The sequence below is a fragment of the Dromaius novaehollandiae genome, chromosome 19, assembly GCF_036370855.1.
Source record: "Dromaius novaehollandiae isolate bDroNov1 chromosome 19, bDroNov1.hap1, whole genome shotgun sequence".
NCBI classification, from domain to species: domain Eukaryota; kingdom Metazoa; phylum Chordata; class Aves; order Casuariiformes; family Dromaiidae; genus Dromaius; species Dromaius novaehollandiae.
Window position 1 is genome coordinate 13324422 of NC_088116.1, and position 24023 is coordinate 13348444.

Below are 24023 nucleotides of genomic sequence, written 5' to 3' on the forward strand. Positions count from 1 at the left end.
TTGGCTCCCTCCACCTCCACCCTCGGCTGGAGCCTGCACAAGCCGTTTGCCCAGATCTCAGCGCAGGGTGCCCCATGCCCTGCCTACCGCTGGCGTTCCCTTTGCTGTCTCACCCACTACAACCCCACAGGTCAGCAAGGCCACCACCTTGCAGAAGACAGCAGAATACATCTGCAAGCTGCAGCAGGAGCGGGCAGCTCTGCAGGATGAGGCACAGCGGCTGCGGGAGCAGATTGAGGAGCTCAACGGCTCGATCAAGTAGGAAGGCATGGCTGGGGGAAGGTGGGAGGGAGCTGCTGCCTGGGTGGAGATGGACAGGCAGGGTGAGGAGCAGCGCCAGGGAGGCCATAGCAGGTCTCTTGAGCACCTCCCAGGAAGCAGGACCTGCATTTGACTGTGCCCCCCCAACCCCTGTTTTGGGGGCATGCTCAAGAGGCAGCAAGGTGCAGGACTGGATTATGGACGCGTGCCTCACAGCTGTCTTGGGAACTGGACGCTGTGGGTTAGGGTTAGTTCTGCCTGTTCAAAACGCTCAGAGTTGCTGAGTGCCACTGAGAGCTGCATGTCCAACCAGAGCCTCTCCCCACTGAGGCAGCTCCCCTCAGCTCACAGCCTCCTGAACGCAGCAGACCCATGGCATCTCTTGTGTCCCCACAGCCTGTGCCAGGAGCAGCTGCCCGCCACGGGGGTGCCCATCACACGCCAGCGCTTTGACCAGATGCGCAGCATGTTCGACGAGTACGTCCGCTCCTCCACACTGCAGAACTGGAAGTTCTGGATTGTATCCTTTGGGGCCAGCGCTTGCTCCTTTTTCTCCTCCCTCCACTGAGCTCTGGGGTCCTCCGGTCTGCCCACTCTTCCCCAGTTGTGTGAGACACCTCCAGCTCCAGGGGCTCTGGGAACCACAGGGGAATGTTTCTCAGTCAATGGCACATGCTGGGAACACACTGAGAAACCATGGGTAAGAAGAAGCTCCCATTACAGGGGATCAGAGAATAAGAGTAAATGGTCAGTCCTCAGGGAGAAGTCACCAGTAGGGCTGAGGTGACCATCGCCATGCAGGAAGGACCTCTTGGTGACATAGGACCTGGCTCTGAGATGCCAGCAGCCATCAAAACAGATTAGGAAAGGAAGAGAAACAAACTTGGGGATGCAATGACATAGCCTCCATGGCCAGTGTGGCACACCATGGAAACCTAGGTGTGCCCACGCCCCAGGGCAGTTCTGGGCTCTGCATGGTGAAAAGGATGGAGGAGACCAAGAGACAGGGATGGTGAAAGGGCTGGACCAACATCCACACGAGCAGTGATTAGACACATGAGGCCTTGAGCCCGTAAAGAGATGACTGTGAGATCTACAAAATCACAAGTGGCAGAGACATAGGCAGAACTTACTGCAGAGAGCAGGGTCAAAGCGCAGGTGGTTCCTCACATAAAGTTTCGGGGAGCTATGTTGCTCCTTCCATAGGACATTGGGGATATGAAAGCTGATATGGGCTCCAGGAGAAGTGGACAAGTTCATAGCAGAGGCATCTGTTGTGGATTACTAAATACACAGAAGTCACTCCTAGCACAGCGATCCCCAGAAGTGAGACTTGGAGGCTGTGAGTACCCAAGGAAAGATATTCGCTTGTACCCTGCCCTGCTCCTCGGCACTTGTGGAGGACACTGGGTTAGCTGCCTCCTTGATCTGATCCAGAAAAGCTGTCCTATGTCTAATAAGCTATTCCTGGCAACTTCAGCTGCAATGTAGTTATGCACCTCTCCCACTACTTGCCCTTGGCTGTGCAGTGCAGGCCTCCAAGCTGGTCCCCGGGTCCCCACAGGTGCCCCTTGCACATATGGCCACACACCTCAGCCCTTTATGCTGCAGTGTCTTCTCCAAGGGGGGGGGGGGCATTCAGGACTCCAGTGTGGGTACTTTCCTGCTTCCCAGTTGAGTCCTACAGGCGTTCATGTTTCTTTTGCCCCACAGCAGTACAGCCTGGTGCCCAGCGTGGTGCCGTGTCAAGGAAGGCAGCCAGCAGCCTCTGGTCTGCAGCAGGGAGCCAGGAAGGTTGGTCCTGCTGCCTGTAGGATGGTGCTGACTGCACCAGGAGCCAGCAGGAAAAGGGGTGAGGAGATGGTGACCTTGGCGAGGCTGGTCCTTAACTCCTCTGCTCCTTTCAGTTTAGTATCATCATCCGGCCCCTCTTCGAGTCTTTCAACGGCATGGTCTCCACAGCCAGCATGGAGAGCCTCACTCAAACGTCTCTTGCCTGGCTGGACCAGCACTGCTCCCTCCCGGCTCTTCGGCCCAGTAGGTAGCCCTATTCCTCTCTGTGGCTTTGCCAAAGAGGCCAGGTTGGCCCAGTGGCACAGACTCTCCACTTCTGGAAAATGAGAAGGGCACAAGGACGGAGGTGTCCTGGGGAGAGGTGGGGTTGGTGCTAGACACTGTCCCAGGCACATGGAACAGAAGCACCTGCTGGACATGTCCCGGGGCAACAATTTTCCATGCTCCTTTTAACTCTGTGCTCCAGCCAGGCCTGCTGCCCCTGCCCTAACCCAAACTGGGAGCCCAGACCCTAGCTGGGCAGAGTTAAGCCATCCCCAAAGCCCCTCAGGGTGGGTTTCTGTTCACCCTCTGTCGAATGCATGCGGCAGGGAGCAGTCACGCAGTCCCAGGGGCCGTGGAAGGGCTGAGAGCAGGGAAGGGAAGAGCCATCTCCCTCGGGGAAAGGTAAACCTGGGCCCCTTCCGGCACTTTGCAGCATGGGGCACGCTGCCGGGGCCCTGAGCCCTGAAGGCAGGCTGCCAGTTGTGGCGGAGGAAGCTGATGACTCCCGCATGTCTCTCCCCAGCTGTTCTGAGCTCTCTCCGCCAGCTGAGCATTTCCACCTCCATCCTGAGCGACCCAGCTTGTGTCCCTGAGCAGGCGACACAGGCGGTGACGGGAACAGGCCACAGCACAAGCTCCTCCTAGATGCCCACGGCAAGGGGCCTTCCCAGCGGGAACAGCCTTGGCAAGACCCTTGGTCCTTCAAGACGAGTACTCACAACATCAGTGAATGGAGGAGGCCCAGGAAGATGCCTCCATGGCACGGGGCTGTGCTCGAGGCACCAGACAGTGACTGGTGGGAGCTTGGTGGGGGAGGACATGGGCCTCCCTCTCCTGCAGACGCAGACTTCAAGAGTCCCGTCCTGGAGCTTGTACCCAGCAAGCCACAGAGGTGGGGCTGCTGCCTGCGCTGCGGGTGTCTCCGAGTGGTGCCCCGCCACCCCGGGGCCTGCTCAAACTCCAGAGCCGCCTCGTGACGCGTGGTGGGCAGCACGCAAGTGGCCGGGCTCCGCGTGGAGCCGCAAAGCTCCCTCAGCAACGCCGCCACCCTTCTCGCTCCGCCCGGGAGCCGCTGGTGGCGGGGCCAGGCTGTGCCGCTGCGCCTGCGCGATAAAGGACTCGCTCTGCTTGCACGCTGCTGTGGTTCTTCCCGGGACGGCCCGGCCTGGCAGGGCGAGGTCGGGCAAGGCTGAGGCGCCTGTGGCAGGCAGACTGCCGCCGGGGCTAGCGCGCAGCACCCAGCAGAGGCCCCGGGGAGGCAGAGCAAGCCTGGGACAGGGGCAGGATAGGGCTGGGCAGGGCCGGGCCTGGGGCCGGGACCAGATGGGGCGGGGACGGGGCAGGGCTTGGGGCAGAGTCTGGGCACAAGCAGGGCCTAGGCAGGCTTGAGGCAGGGCCGCGCAGCGCCTCGGGAGGCGGGGCCGGGCCAGGCCAGGCCGGGCCGGGCGGGGGAAGGCTCCGGGCCGGGGCGGGGCAAGGGCGGGGCGCGGCCGGGCGCACAGGCAGCACGCGCAGTGCCGGCCCCCGCCGCCAGGGTTCGCCGCACTCGCGGGGAGGAGGAGGGGGGCGGTGCCGTCCCGCCCCGCATGCGCACTCGGCTCCCTGACGGCTGGCTGCCCCGCGCCGGCGCAGGCGGGAGGGGGCGGGCGCGCGCCGCCGCGGGCCGCCGCGCTGAGGTGGCGGCGGGAAGATGGCGGTGGCGGCGCTGCTCGGCGTCTCGGTGCTGCTGGGCGCCCTGCTGCTGCTGCTGGCGGCCGCGCTGCGCCGCGCCGCCCCGCGGGGGCCGCCCGCCGCGCCGCCCGCCGGTAAGCGCGGGCCGAGCGGGCCAGGGGGTGGCGGGCCGAGCCGGGCCGGGCGGCGCTGACCCTCCGCTCCCCGCAGGCTCCAAGGCGAACGGTGACGCTGCCAAGCCGGCGGGGCCCAGGAAGGCGAAGCTGCCGGCGCGGGTCCGGCGGGACAGGCCGCAGCAGCACAGCTTTGCCCACCGGCTCCTGGTCGCCGCCCTCAAGGTACCTTGAGCCCCCCGGTCCCGGCCCGGTGCCCCCCCGGTCGGGCGCGGTGCTGACAGCGCTGCTCTCCACAGGGCCACAGCGGCTCTGTGTCCTGCCTGGACTTCAGCAGCAGCGGCAAGTACCTGGCGTCATGCGCCGACGACCGCACGGTCCGCCTGTGGAGCACCCGCGACTTTGCGGAGCGCGAGCATCGCTGCCTGCGTGCCAACGTGGAGCTGGACCACGCCGAACTCGTCCGCTTCAGCCCCGACTCCCGGTAGGGCCAGGCCTCCCCATGCGTCGCCCTTGCCCAGCCCAGGGAGCGCTCGGGGCATTGCTGCGCTGGGAGACCCTGTGGACAGAGCCGCCAGGAACATGGGCCAAGCCCTGAGCAGGATCAGTGATGCGTTCCCCTGGGCTGCAAGGAGGCTACGTTCCTCACGGCGAATCTCACAGGGTCTGGACGGTACCACTTATTCATGGTCTTTCAAGAAAGCAGCTGCCGCTTTCATGTGGCGCTTGGGGCAAACATCCCTATGACCTGGCTGCTGCCACCATGCAAGGTGTCTTAAGGTCATTGCGAGCAAACCCTGCAGTTGGGTTATGCTGCCGAGCTTCTGTGGGTGGCTGGGGAGGGCCTCTCTCAGGCCGGGAAGATTGGTTGAAAAGCCTGCCTTGGCATTTCATGAAATGGCCTAATTTAGAGAGAGAGGAAGGGACCTAGTTTCCAGATCTTGAGTACTAATTTCTGTGGTTTTCCATTCAGTGTTGCAGTGGAGCTAACACAGGGAGAGAACTTGGCGCACATCTGTCACAGTATCCCTTCCCAAAGATGTCACTGAATGACCTATTAGCTTACATGTTGCAGCTAGCCTGAACTGGGTTAGCCTGTTTTTAACAGTTCAGAATGACGGTCTTTCCACTTAGGGCATTCATTGTTTGGCTGGCAAATGGTGAGACTATTCGTGTCTATAAAATGACAAAGAAGGAGGATGGCAACTTCACATTCAGTGCAACATCTGAGGACTTCCCAAAGAAGCATAAAGCTCCTGTCATTAACATAGGAATTGCAGAGACAGGTATGGAACCGACATAGTTGCTCATTTTTCTGTGCTCTTAAGAGATTTGCTTTGCTTTCCTTGTAAAATAACAGCTGCTCTGGGTTGAAAGTGTTGGAGTTTTTGGCATACTCAAGGCACATTTCTGATTCTGTGTTTGATTCTGTGTACTCTTTAGTCTTTGTCTACTACCGAGTAAATTGAAAGACATAATTTTCAGATTGGGTAAGTAGAGTAAGTACAATATTAGCTCTGCTGTATGCACAGTCTCTTAATTTACGTTTTCGGGGGTACTGTTGCAGAGAGCTCTTGTCTTAATATTGGGAGCATCACTGATTTCTGGCCCACAAGTTTTGCTTTAACCAGTCAAAATTTTCTCTATTGGGTTCATAGATTCAGGAGCATATGGTCAGTCTTGAACTTCTGGGATCTTCTAAAATATAGCTTAGGAGCATATGTGTAAGTGGTGAGCGGCCTGATGGGTTAGTGCTTCTGGTGTCTGACACTGGGCAGTTTTAAGTGAGTGGATGTGAGTATCTCTCTGTAACAGAAGAGCAGAGAAAATACTGACCGAGACCTTTGTTCAGCTGTGGAACTGAAAACTTAAGCCCTGCAACAAGTAGCCTAAAGGTAAATACGAAGCTCATTGTCCAGGCTGAGAGATGAAAAAAGGGGAGTCCAAAAATGCTTACACAAACAGTAATCATAGATAATAGTAGCATGACTTGTAATCAGTTAGCTGCCTGTAATCCATGGCTTGAAAGCAAAAGATCAAGTTGTGTTTTAACCAACTAGGGAAGACCAAGTCTGCTGCATCACTTCTGTGGTACCAGCGTATTACTGAACTCCAGAAATGGGATCTGAAGGGTACCAGAGAAGAGAAGCACACGTGGTCTCTGAGTGCCCGTTTCTACCTGACAGCTGCTGAAGCCAAAGGGTTCAAGTGCTAATGTGAAACCAGGAGCTGAGTCTTCTGTTACTGCTCTTTATGAGCCACTTCCATGCCAGGAGATTGGCATTCCTTGAAGTTTGGTGCTGCTTTTATTTTTTCTTTCCTGTTCTGGTGCAGAGAGAGATTGCCCTGCTTAGGGACTGGTGCAAGCCTTTGATAAGCCTGTGGCAGTGTTAGGCCTGGGAGCTCTCCTAATCTTTGCCTTTGTTCCCCAGGAAAGTTTATCATGACAGCTTCCAGTGACACTACCATCCTGATCTGGAACCTGAAGGGTGAAGTTCTGGCCAGCATTAACACTAATCAGATGAACAATGCCTATGCAGCCGTGTCACCCTGCGGGAGGTGAGGACCATGCGGATATTCCAGGCCATTCCCACTGAGGAGTGGGAGGCCACAAGAATAAACAGGAACCTTGCTCCTTCCCAGAGGACATCATCAGTTCAGACCGTCTGCAGTTTACTGTTATTTTAGTAAAATTTTCTGAGAGTTCCTCATGTAAAATAAGACATCCCAGCCCCTGAGAACAGCCCCTCCAGGAGGGCTCTCACCTACATAGTCTCACTTGGTGGTTTGTTACTGTGCTTCAGTACGATTATTCTTGTTAACCATCTCCTGGAAAGCTGAGGAAGAGGACAGCATTGGCTTCAGATGGCAGACGCTGGCCAAAGCAAATAGCATTTCTAGCTTTTCTAACCTTCTAAAGGTTTATTATGAAATTAGAATCTTTATTACCAAAAAAGCATTTATCAGGAAAATTTGTCCTTAGTTCTGTCTATAACCTGTTGCTGCAGCAACACTGTGGCCATGCTCCAAGCTCAGTGAGTTTGGGGGTCTGAGCACTCACCCTTTTGTCTTAGGCCTAGAAGCTTCTCGTGAGCTCTGGAATTGCTGCTAGGGTCCATGGTGCCCTTCCACAGCTTTGCCTTTACTAGCCTGGTTTCACTGAAAAGTAACAGTTATTTTCCTGTTGACCAAAGCACAGATTTGAATGTAAAAGTGTAAAGATGTGATCTCTGCCGCAGAGTCCTTTCTTATGCATACCTCTGCATGAGCACCCTGAAAGGCTGCCTAGTTCAGGAGGCAGGCAGAAAGAGCTCTGTGTGGCTGTAGTTGCAGGGCTGATCCTGTGGCCCGCTCAAAGTAGCTGCTTTGTTACAAATATCCTGTGTCTCTGCTTGTTCTTTTGCCCAGGTTTGTGGCATCATGTGGCTTTACCCCTGATGTAAAGGTGTGGGAGGTATGTTTTGGCAAGAGCGGAGACTTTCGGGAGGTGACCAGGGCTTTTGAGCTGAAAGGCCATGCAGCTGGCGTACATTCCTTCTCCTTCTCTAATGACTCCAGGCGGTAAGGAAATATTTTTTTCACTGGCTTACTATGCTTAGCTCACCCTTGGGACATGGTGGGCTGGCCCCTTCCAGTGTAAATGAGCAGCCTGACTGAACAAGCTGCAGTCTGTGCTGTGCGGGAACTCTGCTCCGTGCCTGATCTGGAGCAACAGGAGGCCGTGGCAGCAAACCAGTGTCTGTGCTTCTGCCATTTCCTTGTTCCACATTGATACCCTCCTAGTGGGTGAATGCTCTTCCTGATCTGGAAAGAGGATGAAGGCTAAATGTACACATATATGCACAGACACATACATGCACTTCCCAAAAGAGCTCCCCAGCCATGAGCCATGTGCCCCGTGGAGTGTGTTCGCAGAAGGTGGGTATCACCGGTGTTCCGTTCCCCGGCAGGATTCCCGGTTTGCAGATGTGGAAAGGATGTAGGTACTACCCATTTTCCTTGCTGTCACTTCTGCGTTCTGTCCTGGCTGTAGGATGGCAACTGTTTCAAAGGATGGGACGTGGAAGTTCTGGGACACAGATGTGGAATATAAGAAGCAGCAGGATCCATACCTGCTTCTGACAGGAAAGTGTGAGGTGACAGAGCCTTGTCGCATTGCCTTGTCCCCGGATGCTCGAGTTGTGGCCATCTCTAGTGGTACCAGTATTGTTGTGTACAACACCCGAAGAGGAGAAGAGGAGGAACGCTTTGTTGGTGTCCACGGACAGTACATCACAGACTTGGCTTTTGACATTAACAGCCGCTACCTGGTGTCGTGTGGGGATCGGGCCATCCGGGTGTTTCACAACAGTGCCGGTTACCGGGCAGTGGTGGAGGAGATGGAGAGCATGCTGAAAAAAACTGCTAACAAAGCCACTCGAGAGAGGCTAGAGCAACAGATCTCAAATGCCCAGAAAGCGCTGGCCGCAATCTATGGCAAGAAACACTAGCCATCTTTCCCCACAGTGGCGTACTCGGGTTCTCCGCAGTTGCAGAGAACTGTACTCTGCGTTTTGGGATTTTAATAACACTGAACAACTTATAATAAAAGAGCATACAGACTGCTCATCTAGGGCGTTCCTTATGTACTTTCTGAAGGGGTAGTGAACAGCTGAATGGCATGTGTCTGCCTCAGAAGGTGGGAGTTAGCTTGGAATTAGCTCCAGAGGGAGGCTGTTCTGTTTCCTTCCACAAAGCCTCATGCTTTTCCCCAGGCACTTGTTCTTGTGTAGCAGTTTTCATCCCTTCACTGATAGAGCCTTTGCTCTTACTGGGCCATTGAAGTGTTTGGGCTTAAAAGATCCTTTTTTCTTTCTTTTTTCTTTTTTAAATCCAGATTAGTAATAGTTACAGTGCAGGGCTGCCAGTAGCTGCGAGTGTGATGGAACAGGTACTGAGTCGCAGCCACAGGACGGCTTCCCCCAGCTTTGCTGCCAGAGAGCAGCATGGGAGGCAGGTTTTACTCCCTTAAAAGCTGCTCAAGCTTGATGCTAAATTGAAGGTGGTTTCTTCATGGAAACTGGAAATAATTTAACATCGCTGCGTCAGTGCTGGGGGGGGAGATGCAGTTTCTCAAAGTCCTGGTCCGGTCTGGAAGCTCGATAAGGTGCACACGCACGTGCCGGTGCTGCTGCAGCAGTGACGGGTAGGACGGGGGGGTGAGGGGAAGGGTACAGCTACGGGCATCCCCTGCTAAAGGAGGGCGCAGCATTGCCGCCCAGAGACCGGGAGGGCCAGAGTCCGGGCCCCCCCCGCCAGGATAAGGCCTGCGGGTGGCTGGGCAGCGGGCCCCCCCCGGGGCTGGGTTGGCAGGGGCCGGAGGCGGTGCCTACCCGAGAACCGGGCGCGAACGGGCCCGGGGGCAGCGCCCGCCCTCGCCGTCCCCCAGCAGGGAACACGGGACTCCTCCCTCGGGGCGGGACCTGCCCCGGAGCAAAATGGCGGCGGCGGCGGCGTCGCCGCACCTTCGCGCCTCCTCCCCGCACGCCCGGCGGGCGGGGCGACGCGCGCAGGCGCACTGCGCCCCTTCCGCGCTCTTCCCCCCTCCCTTCCCCCGGGCGTAGCGAGCGCGCTGACGTAAAACGCGCAGGGCGTGGGCGGGGCGCGCGCATGCGCGGGGACCAGCGGCGGGTGCTGCGGGAGCCGGGGCTGCCGGGGCTGCGGGCGCCATGTCGGGCCGCTCGGTGCGAGCCGAGACCCGCAGCCGCGCCAAGGATGACATCAAAAAAGTGATGGCCGCCATCGAGCGCGTCCGCAAATGGTGAGAGGCGGGGCCGCGGGGGGTGGGGCCTGGCGGTGAACAGCCAATCACCGGGCCACACGGGTTTCGGTGGAGGTGCCTTGGTAGCGAGTACCCAATCAAAGTGCTGCATGGGCCAGTGGGCGGGGCTAGTGGGGTCGCAACCAATGAGCTCGTCCGGCGGCTCTGGTGTGTGTGGGGGAACCGGAAGCGGAGATAATCAGCAGGTGGCAGAGCCAATCACAGGTAGAATTACAGGGTGGGGGGACGCGATGTGGCGCTGCTCTGGACTGGCGTTTCCTTGGACCAATCAGTACTTGGTAGGCTTGGGGGCGGGGCTTGTTACCACGGCGACTGCCGATCTGGCTTCCTGGAGCCCTGTCTGCGCCGCTCGCCGGGCGAGGGGGAGCTGCGGGCCGGGCCTGGGCTCTTCCTGTCCCCGCTAACGTCTCCCTCGGCGCAGGGAGAAGAAGTGGGTGACGGTGGGCGACACGTCCCTGCGGATATTCAAGTGGGTGCCTGTGGCGGACAGCAAGGAGGTAGGTGCCATGCGGGGCCCGGTTCCCCGGGGAAGGCATTAGGCGGCGGTGCTCGGCCCGGCGGGCGCCGGGGCCTCTCCTCAGCGGGCCCCCACTGCGGCCGGGCTGAGCATGCAGCCCTGGCCCGGTCACGGGAGATGAGTGAGCAGCAGGCTGCTGTGCGGCCCCACGGCCCCGGCTCGGCAGCTGTCCTCACGCGCTTTGCGAGCAGAGCCGGGGTTGAGAGGTCAGGCAAGCCAGGGGTTCTCCTGTGCAGGCTCGGGTGGCTTTCCCCACCCTGGCTCTTTCTAGCACTAGCACAGCCTGACAGTGTCTGGCAGTCCTGCATTTTTCCCTTGCCTCTTTAGCATCTGCGGAGATCAGGGCTTGCAAGAAGTCCTGCATCAATGCAGACTAGCTGACCTGTAAGCCTGAATTCTACATTGCCTCACCATAGCTCTGATTTCTATCTCTCATCATTTTGCAGCAATGCAACCATGTTGACATGTCTGTACTTAAGTAAGCCATTTCTTCTCCATTACATATGACCTTGTGTGCTCTCAAGTGATCCCCTGTTGCTGTCTGCAGACCTCTTTGCCTTGATCCCCAGGGAACCTTAATTTGATTGTACTCCTAGATAGGGGTCAGGTGGTCCTCTTACCCTCTGGCCTGGTTAGAAGAGTGCCCAGAGTGGAAAGGGGGAAGGTCTGCATCAGCACATCCCGCTGAGCTGCTGGGAGAGAGGGGAGCCGTGCCTGGAGGTGGCATCTCTGTCTCTGAAGCAGTTTGTACATCTCCTGCATCCTCTTGCCAGCGGTGGCCTCTCTAACCTTGTGTTTCCGTTTTTCTTTCTCTCTTCAAGAAAGAGAAATCCAAATCAAGTAGCAGCACTGCCCGAGAACCCAATGGCTTCCCAGCTGACACATCTGCCAACTCCTCTCTCCTTCTGGAGTTCCAGGGTGAGTCTGGCTGAGCCCTCTTCACCCTTCCAGCTCTGGAAGGACACTAAGGTCTTAAAGGAGCTGGGATGTTACTGGTTTTATATATACTACATGTATTGGGAAAAGCAATGCATCTCTGCAGTGTCGACATTGTTCCAATCCATTTCTGGACTGTCCCTGCTGAAGCTGTTAAGCTGAAGCTGTACTTTCCTGTCAGAAAGCATCATAGTCAGCTGCTTCTGGGATCCTCCTGTGGGAAGCCTAATGGCGAACTGGAGGAGTGGGTGTTCCCCTTCCCCCTTTGCAGTCCCTGCTGGGCAGAGGCTGGTGGCTGCCTGCAGCTGAGCCCTCTGCTTCCAGCAGTGACTTGAATGAATCTAGGAAGAAAGGATAGAGGAACCTTGATTGCTGCTATGCTGAGGACTTTGTGCACTGTAGGATGATAAAGAAGAGGTTTGGTTACTGTTTGTTGCGACTACAGTACTGTAGGCAGTGAGCTCTGTGTCCCTTATTGCCTTACTTGCTGGAGATCCTAGCATGGGCTGGTTTCCTCTCCCCTGCCACCATGCTGTTGGTCTCCTCTGGCTGAGTTGGCGTGGGCATTCTCAAGTGCAAGGTGCTCTCCTCTGTCCTGCTCAGCCTCCCCGTTTCCACTCAGAGCAACACGCGCTCTCCTGTGTACTGCTTGCAATCCCCAAACACTCCAGCCAGCCACAAGTTGACCAGACTCTCGTGGAGCTGAGCAAGGCACAGGCAGCACAGGAACTTGCTGCTGGGACAGAAAAAGGGCAGGCCATATGCCTGTGCCCAGTCTACCCACTCAGCTCTGAGTGCAGTAGAGGAAGAGCAAGGATTTTTTGGCATTTCCAGTATATGCAGGAAAAGGTTAGCATCACAGTCCTGCAGTTTGGCCCTTGTGGGTCTGTTTTACCTGGAAGAGGCATTCCAGGATTGCCTCCCCTTCTGGAGGTAGCTGTTGGATGTTCCTCCTGCTGTTAGATTGCTGCCTTGCAAATAGAAATTTTTAAGAATAGAATTTTTTTTCCCATAAAATCCAGGTGCACAAGCAAGAAGTCTCATGTATGTGAATGCCTGGCTGCCTGTGAGAGGTCACAGGGGCCCTCCGTGAAGCTGCAGACATGAGATTTAGTGGTGTCCCCTGCAGAGCTTTGTATCACCCCTGCACCTTGTGCTCGTTCTTTCCGAATAGGCCAGAGTTGCTCTCCTCTGCCCTGCTCGGATTCTCCCGTTCCCCTGAGAGCAGCACCCTCTCCCCTGTGGGCTGAGTGTATATGTAGCCGTGTCCCTGTGGGGAGCCCCATATGGGAAGCTCCTGCTATTGCCTAGTGACCGTATGAATCCCCTGTGCTCTGAATGCCACCACCTGAATGAGCTCTTCCTCCAGCACGAGGCCCTGGCTCTCGGGGCTGCCCTTGGCTGCTTGTGCCCCTGGGTCAAGGTGCTCTTCTTCACTAGGTGCTGTTTCTGCAGATGAGAACAGTAACCAGAGCTCCTTGTCAGACGTCTACCAGCTCAAGGTGGACAGCAGCCCGAACTCCAGCCCCAGTCCCCAGCAGAGCGAGTCCATGAGCCCTGCTCATACGTCTGACTTCCGCACGGATGACTCGCAGCCACCCACACTGGGGCAGGAGGCGCTGGAAGGTGGGTGCTGACCTGCACGGGCACGGCTGCGGTGCTGGGAAAGACGGAGTGGATGCCCAGGCTGGGGAGCCCGGGGAAGGCCATACGGGAGCCTGGGCAGAGCTGCCCTTGAGGGCTTCTGTGTGTTGCTTGTCTGGAGGTCTCTGTGCTGGTGGGTGACTGAGGCAGCTTTGTCCGAAGTGGCCAGGGCGGTGGAGGCCTATGTTGTCTGGCTGGAGGTCTCCTCCTGGCTCCTGGGTTGCTGCAGTGATCTGGCTCACTCACTGAGCTGGGTAACACTGTGTTGCTGGGTCTGCAGTGTTGTTAACCCTTCTGTTCCCTCCAGAGCCCTCCCTGCCTTCCTCGGAAGTGGCAGACGAGCCTCCCACTCTCACAAAGGAAGAGCCAGTCCCCCTTGAGACTCAGGTAAGGGAAGGAGTACTGAAACCTCGGCTAGATGCGTACAGACCCACCTTGGTCCTTTTACCGCAGGGCATGTTCACTTTGGAACTGAGGTTTTCTGAGGTTTCTCCTGAGGTTTTCTGTGGTTCAGTTTAGATGTTAGGGCACAAATTAAGTGTGTGAAGAAAAATGTGGAAATGGAGTAAAATAACGACTCTAGCTGACCCAGGGCTGAACTGGACTCGTCACTCCAGATGCCCTGTGGCTCATTTACTGCCTGGTTCTTGCTGAAGCTGCCACACAGATAAAAGCCCAGGGTGTCCCCACAAAGTGAGACACAGCCTTGTCTAGCCTTGGCATTGCTGGTGGTCACGGTGGCCTGGATCTTGTGGGCATGCCGAGCCCTGGCGTAGCCAGTAACCTCTGCCTTCTGGCTGTTGCAGGTAACTGAAGAGGAGGAGGACTCTGGCGCACCGCCTCTGAAGAGATTTTGTGCCGATCAGAACTCTGTGTGCCACACGGCCTCGGAGAGCTAGCCTGCCCGTCCCCGGGGATAGCGCCTTCGCCAGCCCCTCGCAGAGCCAGCCTGCCCTTCCCTGGGGGACGGGGTGCCTCCCTCCAGCCCGCCTTTTCCCGGGGGACAGGGCATTCCTGCCGCCTTGTGAGCCAGCCTGCCCTGCCCTTGGGGATAGGTGCCTCCCACCAGCCCCTGCAGAGGCAGCCTGCATTTCCCCCAGGTGGATGGTGCTTACGGGCACCTCATGCCACCAATACCTGCAAATTTGCCTCTATTTATTGGGTCCCTCTCTCCCTGCTAATCTGTACTATAGTGGCGTGGGGGTCTCTGGCGTGTAGTCTGCATGTGCAAGGGGAGGAGTCCTCAGGGCTGCCTGCTCTCCATAGCCCCTAAGGCACTGGCAGATGCTGTTTGCCTGCTTCTGGATCCCCTGCCCGCCCTCCCCCTGTGCTGGGAATGGAAGAGCCTTGTTTCACCTGCACCAAGTGGTTTGTCTGCTCCCTTGTGATCATATCCTGGAGCTTTTCAGTGGTGGGTGAGATGTGAGGAAAAGATGAGAGGGGTGAGAGCGCTCTGGGGCTAGAGACAAAGGCCTTCCATGCCACCGGGCAGGGATTCCAAGCTGGGACGCTGTGCAATAAGCTGCTAGGTTAAGCCATTAGTATTGGAAGACACAGGAGCACTACCACTGTGGAGGGCAGGTACTGTGTGCATCAGGTCGCAGCCTGCCTCTGCTCTGCAGCCGGGCACTCGCAAAGCCTCCCAGCCACCCTCTGAAGGTGGCATCACCGAGGGGCCCGTGGCTGGAGCACAGCTCAGCTGGTGGGGGAGCCTGGCCGGCCCGCCTGGGTCTGCGCCCTGCTCCCCTTCCAGCTCGCTCTGGTGCCCTGAGTGCCGCAGAGCAGAGGGAGCCGCTCTCCTGGGCCCTGGAGGGGAGCTCCTGCCACCCGTCTAGGTACACCTCTGACCTCCGGGAAGGGGAAGGATGCAGTAGGGTGTAGGGTCCCCCGCCCCAGGAAGCCCTCCCGCCCTGGGGCTCCTCGCCTGTCCCCCAGTACGGTGTGGGGACACAGTCGCCCCCCCGCCATGCCCTCATGCTCCCTGCCATGAGCACCCCGGCCCCGCAGCACCCGCCGCCCCGCGCCCCGGGGAGCCGCTCCCGGGGCTCTGCCCGGCCCTCCCCCCGCCGCCATCTGCATGTCCCACCGAGTCTGTGATCGAGCCTGGTGAAGTCGAAGGCGCCGGCTGCGCGCGGAAGTGGAGAGATATTTTAGCACTGAATAGAATATTTTTAAAATTAAACTATTTGAAATACAGCACACGGTGTCTCAGCGGAGGGGGTGGGTGGGAGGGACTCCCTCGTCTTGGGGCTGGCAGGGGCCCAGGGAGCAGCAGTGCTGGGGCACAGCGCTGCCGCCGGGAGCTGTTATAGCTCGGGTGGGCGCAGAGGGAGGGTGAGTGGAGCCGCTGCCCCTGTGCCCAGCCGTGGGTCAGGCCATGCCCATGATGCCCCCACCCTGTCAGCCTGGACTTTTCTTGCCCCCTCGGTCAAGCCAGTCCCAGCCCCCACGCCATCCACTGCCCCATTAGCCTGAGCCTGGTGCCAAGCCCGGTCAGGCTGTGCTGGGGTCCTTTGTGCCCCCAGCCCCAGATCAGGCTGTGCTGTGCCTGGTGCCCCCCATCCCGAGCTGCCTGAGCCTGGTGCCCCCCCTTCTGAGTCAGCCCATGCCCAGGCCTTTCCCACCCCCGGGGTCAGGCCGTGCAATGCTCAGTGCCCCCTCACTCAGGTCTCCCTGTGACCCCCCCCCCAGGGCCCCCAGAGCAGTGTGCCCAGCAGTGTCCAGGCAGCCCAGAAGGGATGCGGGACAGCGGGTGCCGGCCTGAGCTGCCCCTTCCCCGGTGGGGACACCCATGGACAGCCCTGGTCCAGCAGCAGGCACCAGGTGACCCACGCAGGGGCACCCTCTCAGCCCGCTGTGCCCAGAGGCCTGTCACCAGGCACCCATGCCTGGCATCACCTGCCACCCTGCAGTGCTGAGCACCCACATGTCCCCCAGCTTCAGCCTCCCCTGACCTGCTCCTGGTGTCCCACAGCTGTGGGCCCTCCCGGGGTCTCTCTGAGGCTGGTCCCCAGAGAGGAAAGCCGAAGAGCACTGTAGCACAAAACTGAGACCTGCAAACTTGGAGCGGGTCTGAGCTGCCCACCAGCACAAAACTGTTCCCCCCGCTCTCTCTGAGTTTGATTTCCAGCAGTTCACCGGCCAACTTAACTCAGCACGGGATTGGAAGAGAGCCAGACCACTGCAAGGAGGGAGCAGACCCACGAGCAGCAGCCAGCCCCCCAATCAGCCAAGCTGTGGTGTGTGACTTCACCCTAAAATTGGCTTGGGCAAATGTGGGCTCGCCTGGGTGTGGGTCCCAGGTCGCCCATTTGAAGCGTGGCATCCCTCAATGAGGTGTCTCCTCCACTAGCTCTTGGGGACACAGCACTATGGTTTTGTAAGTGAGGTAGTTCTTGGAATAAGTTTGGGAATTGCTGTCCAGCATCATTTTGAGTTTTATAGGTCAGTAATGACACTTGTCCTGTCCAAGAATTGTTCTAAGGTCACTAAACTGTACTGTCCTTCTGCCTGCAAGTTTTCTGTTTGAAAAGCATCAAACTGGTGGAGGCTCACAGCGTAAAGGACTCATCATAGGGCTCATCAGCTTCTCCGTTCCCAGCTTCGGCATGTGCATAAAGTGCAGGGTGACTTAATGACCACTGCTTTTCTGGGGAGAGGTCACTGGTGCAGCCCACGAGCCTCCTCTTGCAGATATTGCTGGTGTTTTCCAAGCTGCCTGATTATCTAAAATCTGTGGTTAAATTGGATGGTCTCCTGCATGTCCACCACAAAGTCCTCTGGCAACACCTGTGGAATTTATATTACAGTGGTAAGGAGGAAATTCAAGCTAACAATTGTGGTGTAGATAATTTTCAACAGCAGAAACTGCTCCTGCGTATGGTCACATAGGATAGTCCTTTGTTCATAGCTGAGAGAGTTAAGATATGTTTCGTACGTAGTTTTAAGATAATGAATAGAAATGGATCATGCATGCACTGGAATGGTCATGCAGGACCAGGGACCAGCTGGATTGTAATAATCCATCAGGAGAACAATTCAGGGAGCTCATCCAACCCAGCCAAAGATGCTGTTGCAAGGATGCTTGCAATGAAAATTTCCTTCTCTATCTGTACTGTGACTGGTTGTCATGTCCAAGAGATTTGATTCCCCATGTGAGCAATACCCTATGCAAAAGATCCTAATAAATTATTTTAATTAACATTATGTCCATGGGTGTCTTTGCAACAGTCTGTCTTGGATTTGCTTGTGTATTGCAAATAGTTCTTCTTTTCCAGTTTATTAAATTTAGTGTGTAAGCCTAAACCAAAGACTCACTGCTTCCTTTGTTATACTGGCTTGTATAATCATTAAGTGTTTTTCAAAATTTATCATTTCAGGATCAGGATGGCCAGAAAAGAAGGGAAGCTGCTGATTAATTTGAAAACAAACTACCCTGACGTGGTTGTAGATATTGAGAAAATAGTTCTTGGAGAGATTTCCAGAAAGAGGATCTCTGACAGTCAGAAAAGGAAATGAAGTGACCTTGTTAAAGCAGTGTGTGCATTGCTGAATTCAGGAGGAGGAGTAGTAAGGATGGAGATTGAAAACAAGAATTATTATTTTCAGGAACACAGCATTGGCCTAGACGTAGAGCAGTCCCTCAGGGTGTTTACTGACTCTGCAGAGGCCAGGGAATACTCTACATGGATGTAGCAGCAGAGTTACTTTGTGCTTTTTGTGAAAAACTTGAAGCTGTGGAGATCCAGAAGGGAAAAGTGAATCCACAAAGCCACACATCTGTAGCCTGAACTCTGGTTTGTCCTGTAGATCTTCCTCTTCAGTCCTCCCTATTGCTTCAACTGCAGCTGTTGGATTGCTCAGAAAGAAGGAAAACCATATCAAGACCTGTGGTGAGAATGGGCTAAGTCCTAAGAAAGCCCTGTTGAATGTTGATGGAGGAGCAAAGGGGATACCTTTGAACACTCGGGAGTGCCACATCCAAGCCACCGCAGCCAAGCTTTTAAGAGAGAAACTGATGGCTGGAGAAGTCTTGGATTTCACAGAGACAAGCCATGTTGAATTTAAGAACTTCTCAGCAAGGGATGTTTTGAAATACATTAGAGAAATCTTTCTAAATTATGTCTCCGCCTTTGCAAACACTCAGGGTGGTTATTTAATTTTTGGGGTGGATGACAGCAGTAAAGTTTTTGGAAGTGACAGTGAAGTAGGAAAAGAGGCTTTAGCAAAAACAATAGCTGATGTCATGGGCTCGTTGCCCATCTATCACTTCCATAGGTCTCAGACTAAGGTGCAGTTTAAGTCTAACATCCTGAATGTTTATGACAAAGAGGAACACTTGCAGGGCTATGGATGTGCTCCAAGAGTCGGACCATCTTGCTGGGCTGTTTTCCATGATACCCCTCACTCCTGGATTGTGAAGGGTAGCACAGCTGACAGACTGAGCATCAAAAAATGGACATGACAGCTGTAGATCCAGTAAAATTAGGGGGAAGTCTTCATTTGCTTTAATGTCAGCTTCATTTTCGCCTTGGTTTGTAAGCTTTCAAGAGCAAAGACCAACTTCTTTTGCTCTGTGTTTTCGATGCACATAGAGCATGGATTCTGGCCCACGGCACAGTCACAATACAACAGCAGTAGTTTGGCACTTCCACTCTGGGCACTGAGGGTGACTGTACAGTTACTGGCCTCCAACCCTCATTTGAAGCAGTACTGTTTGAACTGTTTCAGCAGGACTTTTTGAAGCACTCCCAACTAAGGGGAGTTTTCCTAGGGTTCAGAACCCATGTGCTCCCTAAAAAAAGTGGCCAGATTCAAAATTTGCCCATGAGCTTCCACTACTCTTAATGGGAATTGCAGAAGACTTTTGAAGCTGGCCATGACTGTTAAGATGCTTAGGAGGATGCTTAGTGTCACTTTGCACACCTGGTGTTGGCTCCACGGCTGTTAAAAAGCTGTGTTTTGAAGAAGCAGAAGTGTAAGGCTTAGCTTGTTTTGAAGCGTGTTGTCCCACTTCATTTTGAAAACCTTCCCCTTGGAAAGCTGTGTCCTGCCTTGTGTTCCATCACCCCATGACAAGACCTGTACTGCAGGTCCTGGGGAGGTTATTCTGTTGTTTCATAGCCCAGGGACCTGAAAAAGGTTTTCAGTCTTAAAAGGAAACCAGCTCTCCTTTCCTACTGGTTCCCTGTAACACAAATCTCCCACGCGTGTGTGCTCGTGGCAGTGACAGCATGGACAAGGGATGTATTAGCCAAACGGCACCTCCTGTCCAAGCCGAGCCGAGGCCATGCATGGCAGCTTTGGTGTGTTATGGACTCCCTCCTGTGCCTGTGTTTAGTGGTGGGACATCTGGTCTCTTCAGTCAGTTGTTTTCTGTCAGTGATAATCAGGAGGGAAGGAGGCTGAAAGGCTGATAAAGTCACACAAAACACAGAGATGGTGATGTTGATAGGAGCGCAGCAAAGCAGGGAAAGCATTTGGAGATGTGTCTTCTGAAGACACTCACGTGGTGTGCACAGGTTATTCCTTTCAGATGCTTGTACGCTGTTCAGGTGTCTCTTGCCTGTGCACTGGAGTCTCAACAACCTCATCCCAGGCGCAGCTTAAATCTTGGCTTTGAATCATAAAGCCATCTCTGCTCTGAGCCCAATTTCGCCTACAGCAAATTAAGATCATGTTGGTTTGACCCAATACTATCATATATAGGTACATACACACTGGCGTACAACTGGTAGGGTATTTAAAAGATGCAGCTTCTCCAGGAATGTTGATTTGTTTGGTTTTTCAGGTGTTTTGAATTCTTCTTTCCCATTTTTGCCACTAGGTGTAATCCTTAACACATACACAGTTGATGAGACTATACCCCATGTCCTGGGGGACACCAGCTGCCACCTGTGATGCTCAAAAATCTTCCTATGGGTAAAAAGAAAACATATGTGTAGCCAATAATTCATTTGTAGTATATGTGAAATCTTAACAATCTAATCAAGGGTTTGTTATTAGTCCAGATCTAATAAAATAAATGAATACTACTATACAGAAAAAATTATTATTAATAATAATAATAATAATAATATGTTAAAACTGTTACCCACACATTTCCTAGTATCTACCCCTTTTCCTGGTCTTACGCTCAGCTTTCCACTGCCCCTCGGGGTCCAAATGTTGATGGCTTCAGTCTGGTGTGGAGGGTGTTGCGGTGAGTCATCAGCATCCCAGCTCCTTTGTGGGGAGGAGCATGTTTTTGACGGTGACGGTTTCTTCCCCATGCCAGGATCTACTTGGGATCATTTGCCTCATGTTTGCTAACACACTTTTACGATGCATTCGTTTTTCACTGGCTGCAAGTTCACCGTTACATCTGAATTTACTGTACATGGTGTGTTCCACATCAGACTGATACTTGTTTGTTCTGCAATGCCTAAGACCAGTTTTGCCCAGATTCATGTCCGCATTGCTTTAACCGAGCATTCACGAGCTGTTTCTAGCCTTGGGATCGCCAGTGCCAGCCTGTGCCCCATCTCTTACCATCCCGTATCTAAAACCCTCAACACCAAGCCCCGTGGCGTTCCCGTCTCTCAGGACCTCTGCTATCACACCAGGCCTATATTCTCTACTCTACAGCATTATGTTAGAGGCAGAGATATCGTACTCTACGCAGAATAACTACTTGTTGCTACTGTAGTATAAAACTATGGTTGTACAGTACAAAAATAAGTAAAGCAAACCAGATTAGCCACAACCACCTGGCTATTTGAAAAATTGCTGATGCAGGTAAACCAAGTAAAAAAAAAAGCTCCAGACAGGTCAAGGAAGGCTCAGACAAAGCAAACCTGATGAGCCTCAGTCCTGAGGCCTTGCAAACTCGGTACAAATACTGTGTCTTGGTACTAACAGTGGCAATCCTATAGTACTGGGCGAGGGGGCTACATACCAAATATTTGGGTGTCAGATGGCTAATTGTCTTAGGCACTTATCTCGGGCAATATGTTAATTCTGCCACGCTGCACATTGATGGAGGAACTTCACGTTAGGATGAATAAGGGAAAGTAAAGCTCACACCTTACAGCACAGGGGCGGAGAATCTTGCCTTTGTCTTACTTTTTCAGGTGAACAGGGATGTATAAACACTTTGCTTTATTTCAGAAACACTTCAGCTATAGAAGCAGCTATGGTTGCTGAGCAACAGATACTCCCACATCATTCATACCAAGCTCTTAAGGATGAGAAAATAAAAATAACAAAGGACACTATAAATCCTGCACTGCTCACACGGAGCTGGCCCATGGCTTTTAGGTCAAGCTCTGAGTAAAATACATGGGATAGACACAGAACTCCAAGTCTACCGTCCAGTACTAAAATCATTCCAATTAGTAACGCACAGATATTTTAAGTATATTCCATTGAATTTTCTTTCAAATGCAATCCAAATTCTGACCTATACATATAGATATTAATTGCTAATTTTGCTAATTAATTTTGTAATTTTGCTCTCTTTTCACACTTGTTTTCTTTTCGTGCTTACTCTCAGAGGACTAATTTACTAACCAGTTAGTACTGTTTTGGTATATGATATGTACTTGCTCTTTCTTCATGCTAATGTGTTTTTTAAATGGAAACCTGTATGACAGTCAGTATAAACGCATGTTTTCTTTTGAGATTTTTCTGTGCCTTGTGAAGGTGCATAGCTATAACTTTAACCTATAAATTTAGGGGCAGATTCGTGTTATTCATTTTTAAAATTACAATTATTCATTGTTTTGGAAAAGTACTAAGGTTAGAGTTGTGATAAGAGATGTATTGCCCTATATTTAATAGGAATGTGTGTCTATACATCAAGAATCAGGAGACTGGTGATGCTCCTAGATGCCTTTTCCCTCACTGTATGCACTGAGTTTTACTAGTCAGGAGTGCAGGGGATGCTGTAACAGGGCTGCTCTGTCTGGTTCAGCCTCCCACAAGGGCAACACCATATCCTTCCCAGGACTACCTAGGTCATGAGGAGGCAGATGCAAAGGATGCAGGCCCTTCCAGAGAGACTTTTTCCTTAATCCATTTAGAAGTCAGTCATGCCTGAAGCAGGGAGTCGATACTCCTTTTATCCACATTAAAAAATCCTTACAGACTTAACACCAGATATCTGGGTTATCCATAAGAACGCTGTTTTTAACTCACACTATATCATTTACTTTGATGACCTCACGATACAATACGCTCCTTAGGCAACTGGTGTGTTGAGTAACTTATTTGCTGTCTCTCATTTTTCCAATCTTTGATTTCTTTTTTCTAGTGGGTTCTAATGTAATCAAATGAAAACCAGGAACCATCTGCACTTAACTGTTCTCAGAGTATCCTGGATTAGAGGATTTAATGAGAAAGCAAATCCTTCCATTTAATGAGAGGGTATTGATATTTTTAAGAAGTTGGGCTGTTGACATTGGATTGCTGGAAAACCAGGACGTTGTGTGCAATGCTCTCTCGGTAGCTAATAGGCATACCCAGTGCTGTGTGCTGTATTCAGAGATACCTCTTCTGCTGAGTCTGAATGCTCAAGAGAAACTGCTTATGCATTAAAGCAGAAGCTAACCAGTGACAGGGGATGGACTTCAAAACTGTGTGTGATTCCCCAAATACTGCATCTGAATTGCACAAACAACCGGACGGAAGTTCCAGGGGATGACAACCTCAGGAAGAAAACCAAGAAAACCCAGGCCTGTACCCAGAGAATTGCATCCTCTCTTCCACAGACATCCCTGCCTTCCTGTGTGTATTTGTAATAGTTGTGCTGAGGTTCAGATCCTAATTAAGTGACTGTCTTGGCTGTGAGATTTTGAACCTTCTCACTCTCAAGCACTATGAGATGCTTTCTAAGAACCTGCACAAAGTCAAGAAGCAGTTTGTCTTTAGTCTTCCTGGAACAGGCGAAACAATTGTGGCTTTGAAGACTGTGGAGCAAATAAGAAACATTTTCCACTGTGAAAATCAGTCCCTGAAGAAGTTTGTAGGGTAAATAGTGATCTGGTCACTTGGATTAAATTGGTGCTACCTGAGTAACACCAAATTAAAATAATCCTCCTCTCACTAATTCTCATGAGAATCAAGAGCAACTCCAAGGAAACCAACAGAGCAGCTCTAATCGCAGCTCTGCCCTGCAGCTCTGAATCACTGTAAGTCATTTCCTTGAAGAGAAGACATATAGCCAGGGTCACAAGTCACTGACTCAAAACATTCATAGACTTAGAAGACATTTGGTTCAGCTGTTTTTATCTTGGTCTGATCCTTAAATCTCAGTTAGATTTTGAAGTAGCTAGAGTCAGTTAATTGTGAACTGTCTAAGCAGAGTTTCAAGGAAGCATGTGGAAATGTGTATTTCCCCTTTTTTCTTTCATTCTATCCTCTGCACATAAAGAACAAGTTCTGCTGATTTGGCATCCATTTGCCCAATATATATCTTTGGCTGACACGCACACACACACACACACACACACACACACATACTCCAGTCATCCTGAGAAAAGTGTGGATATTAAAATGAGAAGGAACTGGAATGAAGACCAGAATGAACTGAGCTCTGGCCCAGATACAGCATTTGCTGACTGAGGTGAGAATTGCATGTTCAGTGAATGCTGGATTGTGTTAGACTTTAAAAGACTAAGGTCTTAGTTTAACACTCTCTTAGGCCTGCTGCTGACACCAAAAAATGACCACCCGCCTTTCTTTACTGCTGCCTCAACACTGCCTGTGCTGGGGTTGATGTGAGCTTTTGTGCAGTTGTGCTATGAACTACCTCTTGGACTTGTGCCATCTAGATAAGCAGAACAGGAACAAATGCCTTTTTGGTAGAGGATTTCAGCCAGAACATTTCTCCAGTCCTGTTCTCACTGTGTTTCCACTTGTGTCAGCACAGAGAGCTCAGCAAGCCACCGTGAGTGGACTAGGCACTTTGCATGAGAAAACTACAGCCTATTTCAGACACTGCAATACCCAAGCAATAATGCCT

The 24023-nt window shown here is 53.1% G+C and overlaps 4 protein-coding genes and 1 pseudogene across 7 annotated transcripts in view; all 5 read left to right on the forward strand.

Moving 5' to 3' along the window:
• MLXIPL (MLX interacting protein like) overlaps positions 1-3452 on the forward strand; it is a 28677-nt gene extending 25225 nt beyond the window's left edge. For 2 of the 3 annotated variants that reach the window (XM_064523504.1, XM_064523505.1), the window contains 5 exons: positions 131-258; positions 658-781; positions 2169-2298; positions 2646-2721; positions 2843-3452. In XM_064523504.1, the coding sequence (XP_064379574.1) occupies positions 131-258; positions 658-781; positions 2169-2298; positions 2646-2721; positions 2843-2912 (528 nt within the window). In that variant the 3' untranslated portion in view covers positions 2913-3452. The remainder of the gene's footprint in view (positions 1-130; positions 259-657; positions 782-2168; positions 2299-2645; positions 2722-2842) is intronic. The other variant, XM_026110904.2, reaches the window with a different exon arrangement.
• A 479-nt stretch (positions 3453-3931) lies between these two features.
• On the forward strand, positions 3932-8711 carry TBL2 (transducin beta like 2). The gene is made up of 7 exons (XM_064523506.1): positions 3932-4124; positions 4201-4328; positions 4403-4587; positions 5238-5389; positions 6536-6662; positions 7512-7664; positions 8137-8711. The coding sequence occupies exons 1-7, from the start codon at positions 4010-4012 to the stop codon at positions 8591-8593; spliced, it is 1317 nt and encodes a 438-aa protein (XP_064379576.1). The 5' UTR covers positions 3932-4009; the 3' UTR covers positions 8594-8711.
• A 934-nt stretch (positions 8712-9645) lies between these two features.
• Positions 9646-15217, forward strand: BCL7B (BAF chromatin remodeling complex subunit BCL7B). 2 transcript variants are annotated; one of them, XM_026110912.2, is made up of 6 exons: positions 9646-9903; positions 10346-10421; positions 11263-11359; positions 12818-13003; positions 13329-13408; positions 13828-15217. In XM_026110912.2, exons 1-6 carry the CDS (start codon positions 9812-9814, stop codon positions 13918-13920), a joined length of 624 nt encoding a protein of 207 aa, XP_025966697.1. In that variant the 5' UTR covers positions 9646-9811; the 3' UTR covers positions 13921-15217. The 2 variants fall into 2 exon arrangements, with proteins under 2 accessions (XP_025966697.1, XP_025966698.1); XM_026110913.2 differs by having other exon boundaries at positions 9650-9903; positions 12833-13003.
• Positions 15218-17402: 2185 nt separating this feature from the next.
• LOC112989622 (protein SLFN14-like) lies at positions 17403-18587 on the forward strand. Its single transcript, XM_064523519.1, is given in 2 exon segments — positions 17403-17715; positions 17756-18587. Coding segments are annotated over 2 exon segments (1038 nt in total). The 5' UTR covers positions 17403-17407; the 3' UTR covers positions 18486-18587.
• Positions 18588-22393: 3806 nt separating this feature from the next.
• On the forward strand, positions 22394-23033 carry LOC135330345 (schlafen family member 5-like; annotated as a pseudogene).
• Positions 23034-24023: the final 990 nt, after the last annotated feature.

Coding starts and splice junctions, on each gene's coding strand:
- BCL7B (XM_026110912.2), top strand. CDS start 9,812: ATGTCGGGCCGCTCGGTGCGAGCCGAGACCCGCAGCCGCGCCAAGGAT. Junction 11,360..12,817: donor TCTCCTTCTGGAGTTCCAGG/GTGAGTCTGGCT, acceptor CTTCTTCACTAG/GTGCTGTTTCTGCAGATGAG. Junction 13,004..13,328: donor GGGGCAGGAGGCGCTGGAAG/GTGGGTGCTGAC, acceptor TGTTCCCTCCAG/AGCCCTCCCTGCCTTCCTCG.
- TBL2 (XM_064523506.1), top strand. CDS start 4,010: ATGGCGGTGGCGGCGCTGCTCGGCGTCTCGGTGCTGCTGGGCGCCCTG. Junction 4,588..5,237: donor CGCTTCAGCCCCGACTCCCG/GTAGGGCCAGGC, acceptor CTTTCCACTTAG/GGCATTCATTGTTTGGCTGG. Junction 5,390..6,535: donor CATAGGAATTGCAGAGACAG/GTATGGAACCGA, acceptor TTTGTTCCCCAG/GAAAGTTTATCATGACAGCT.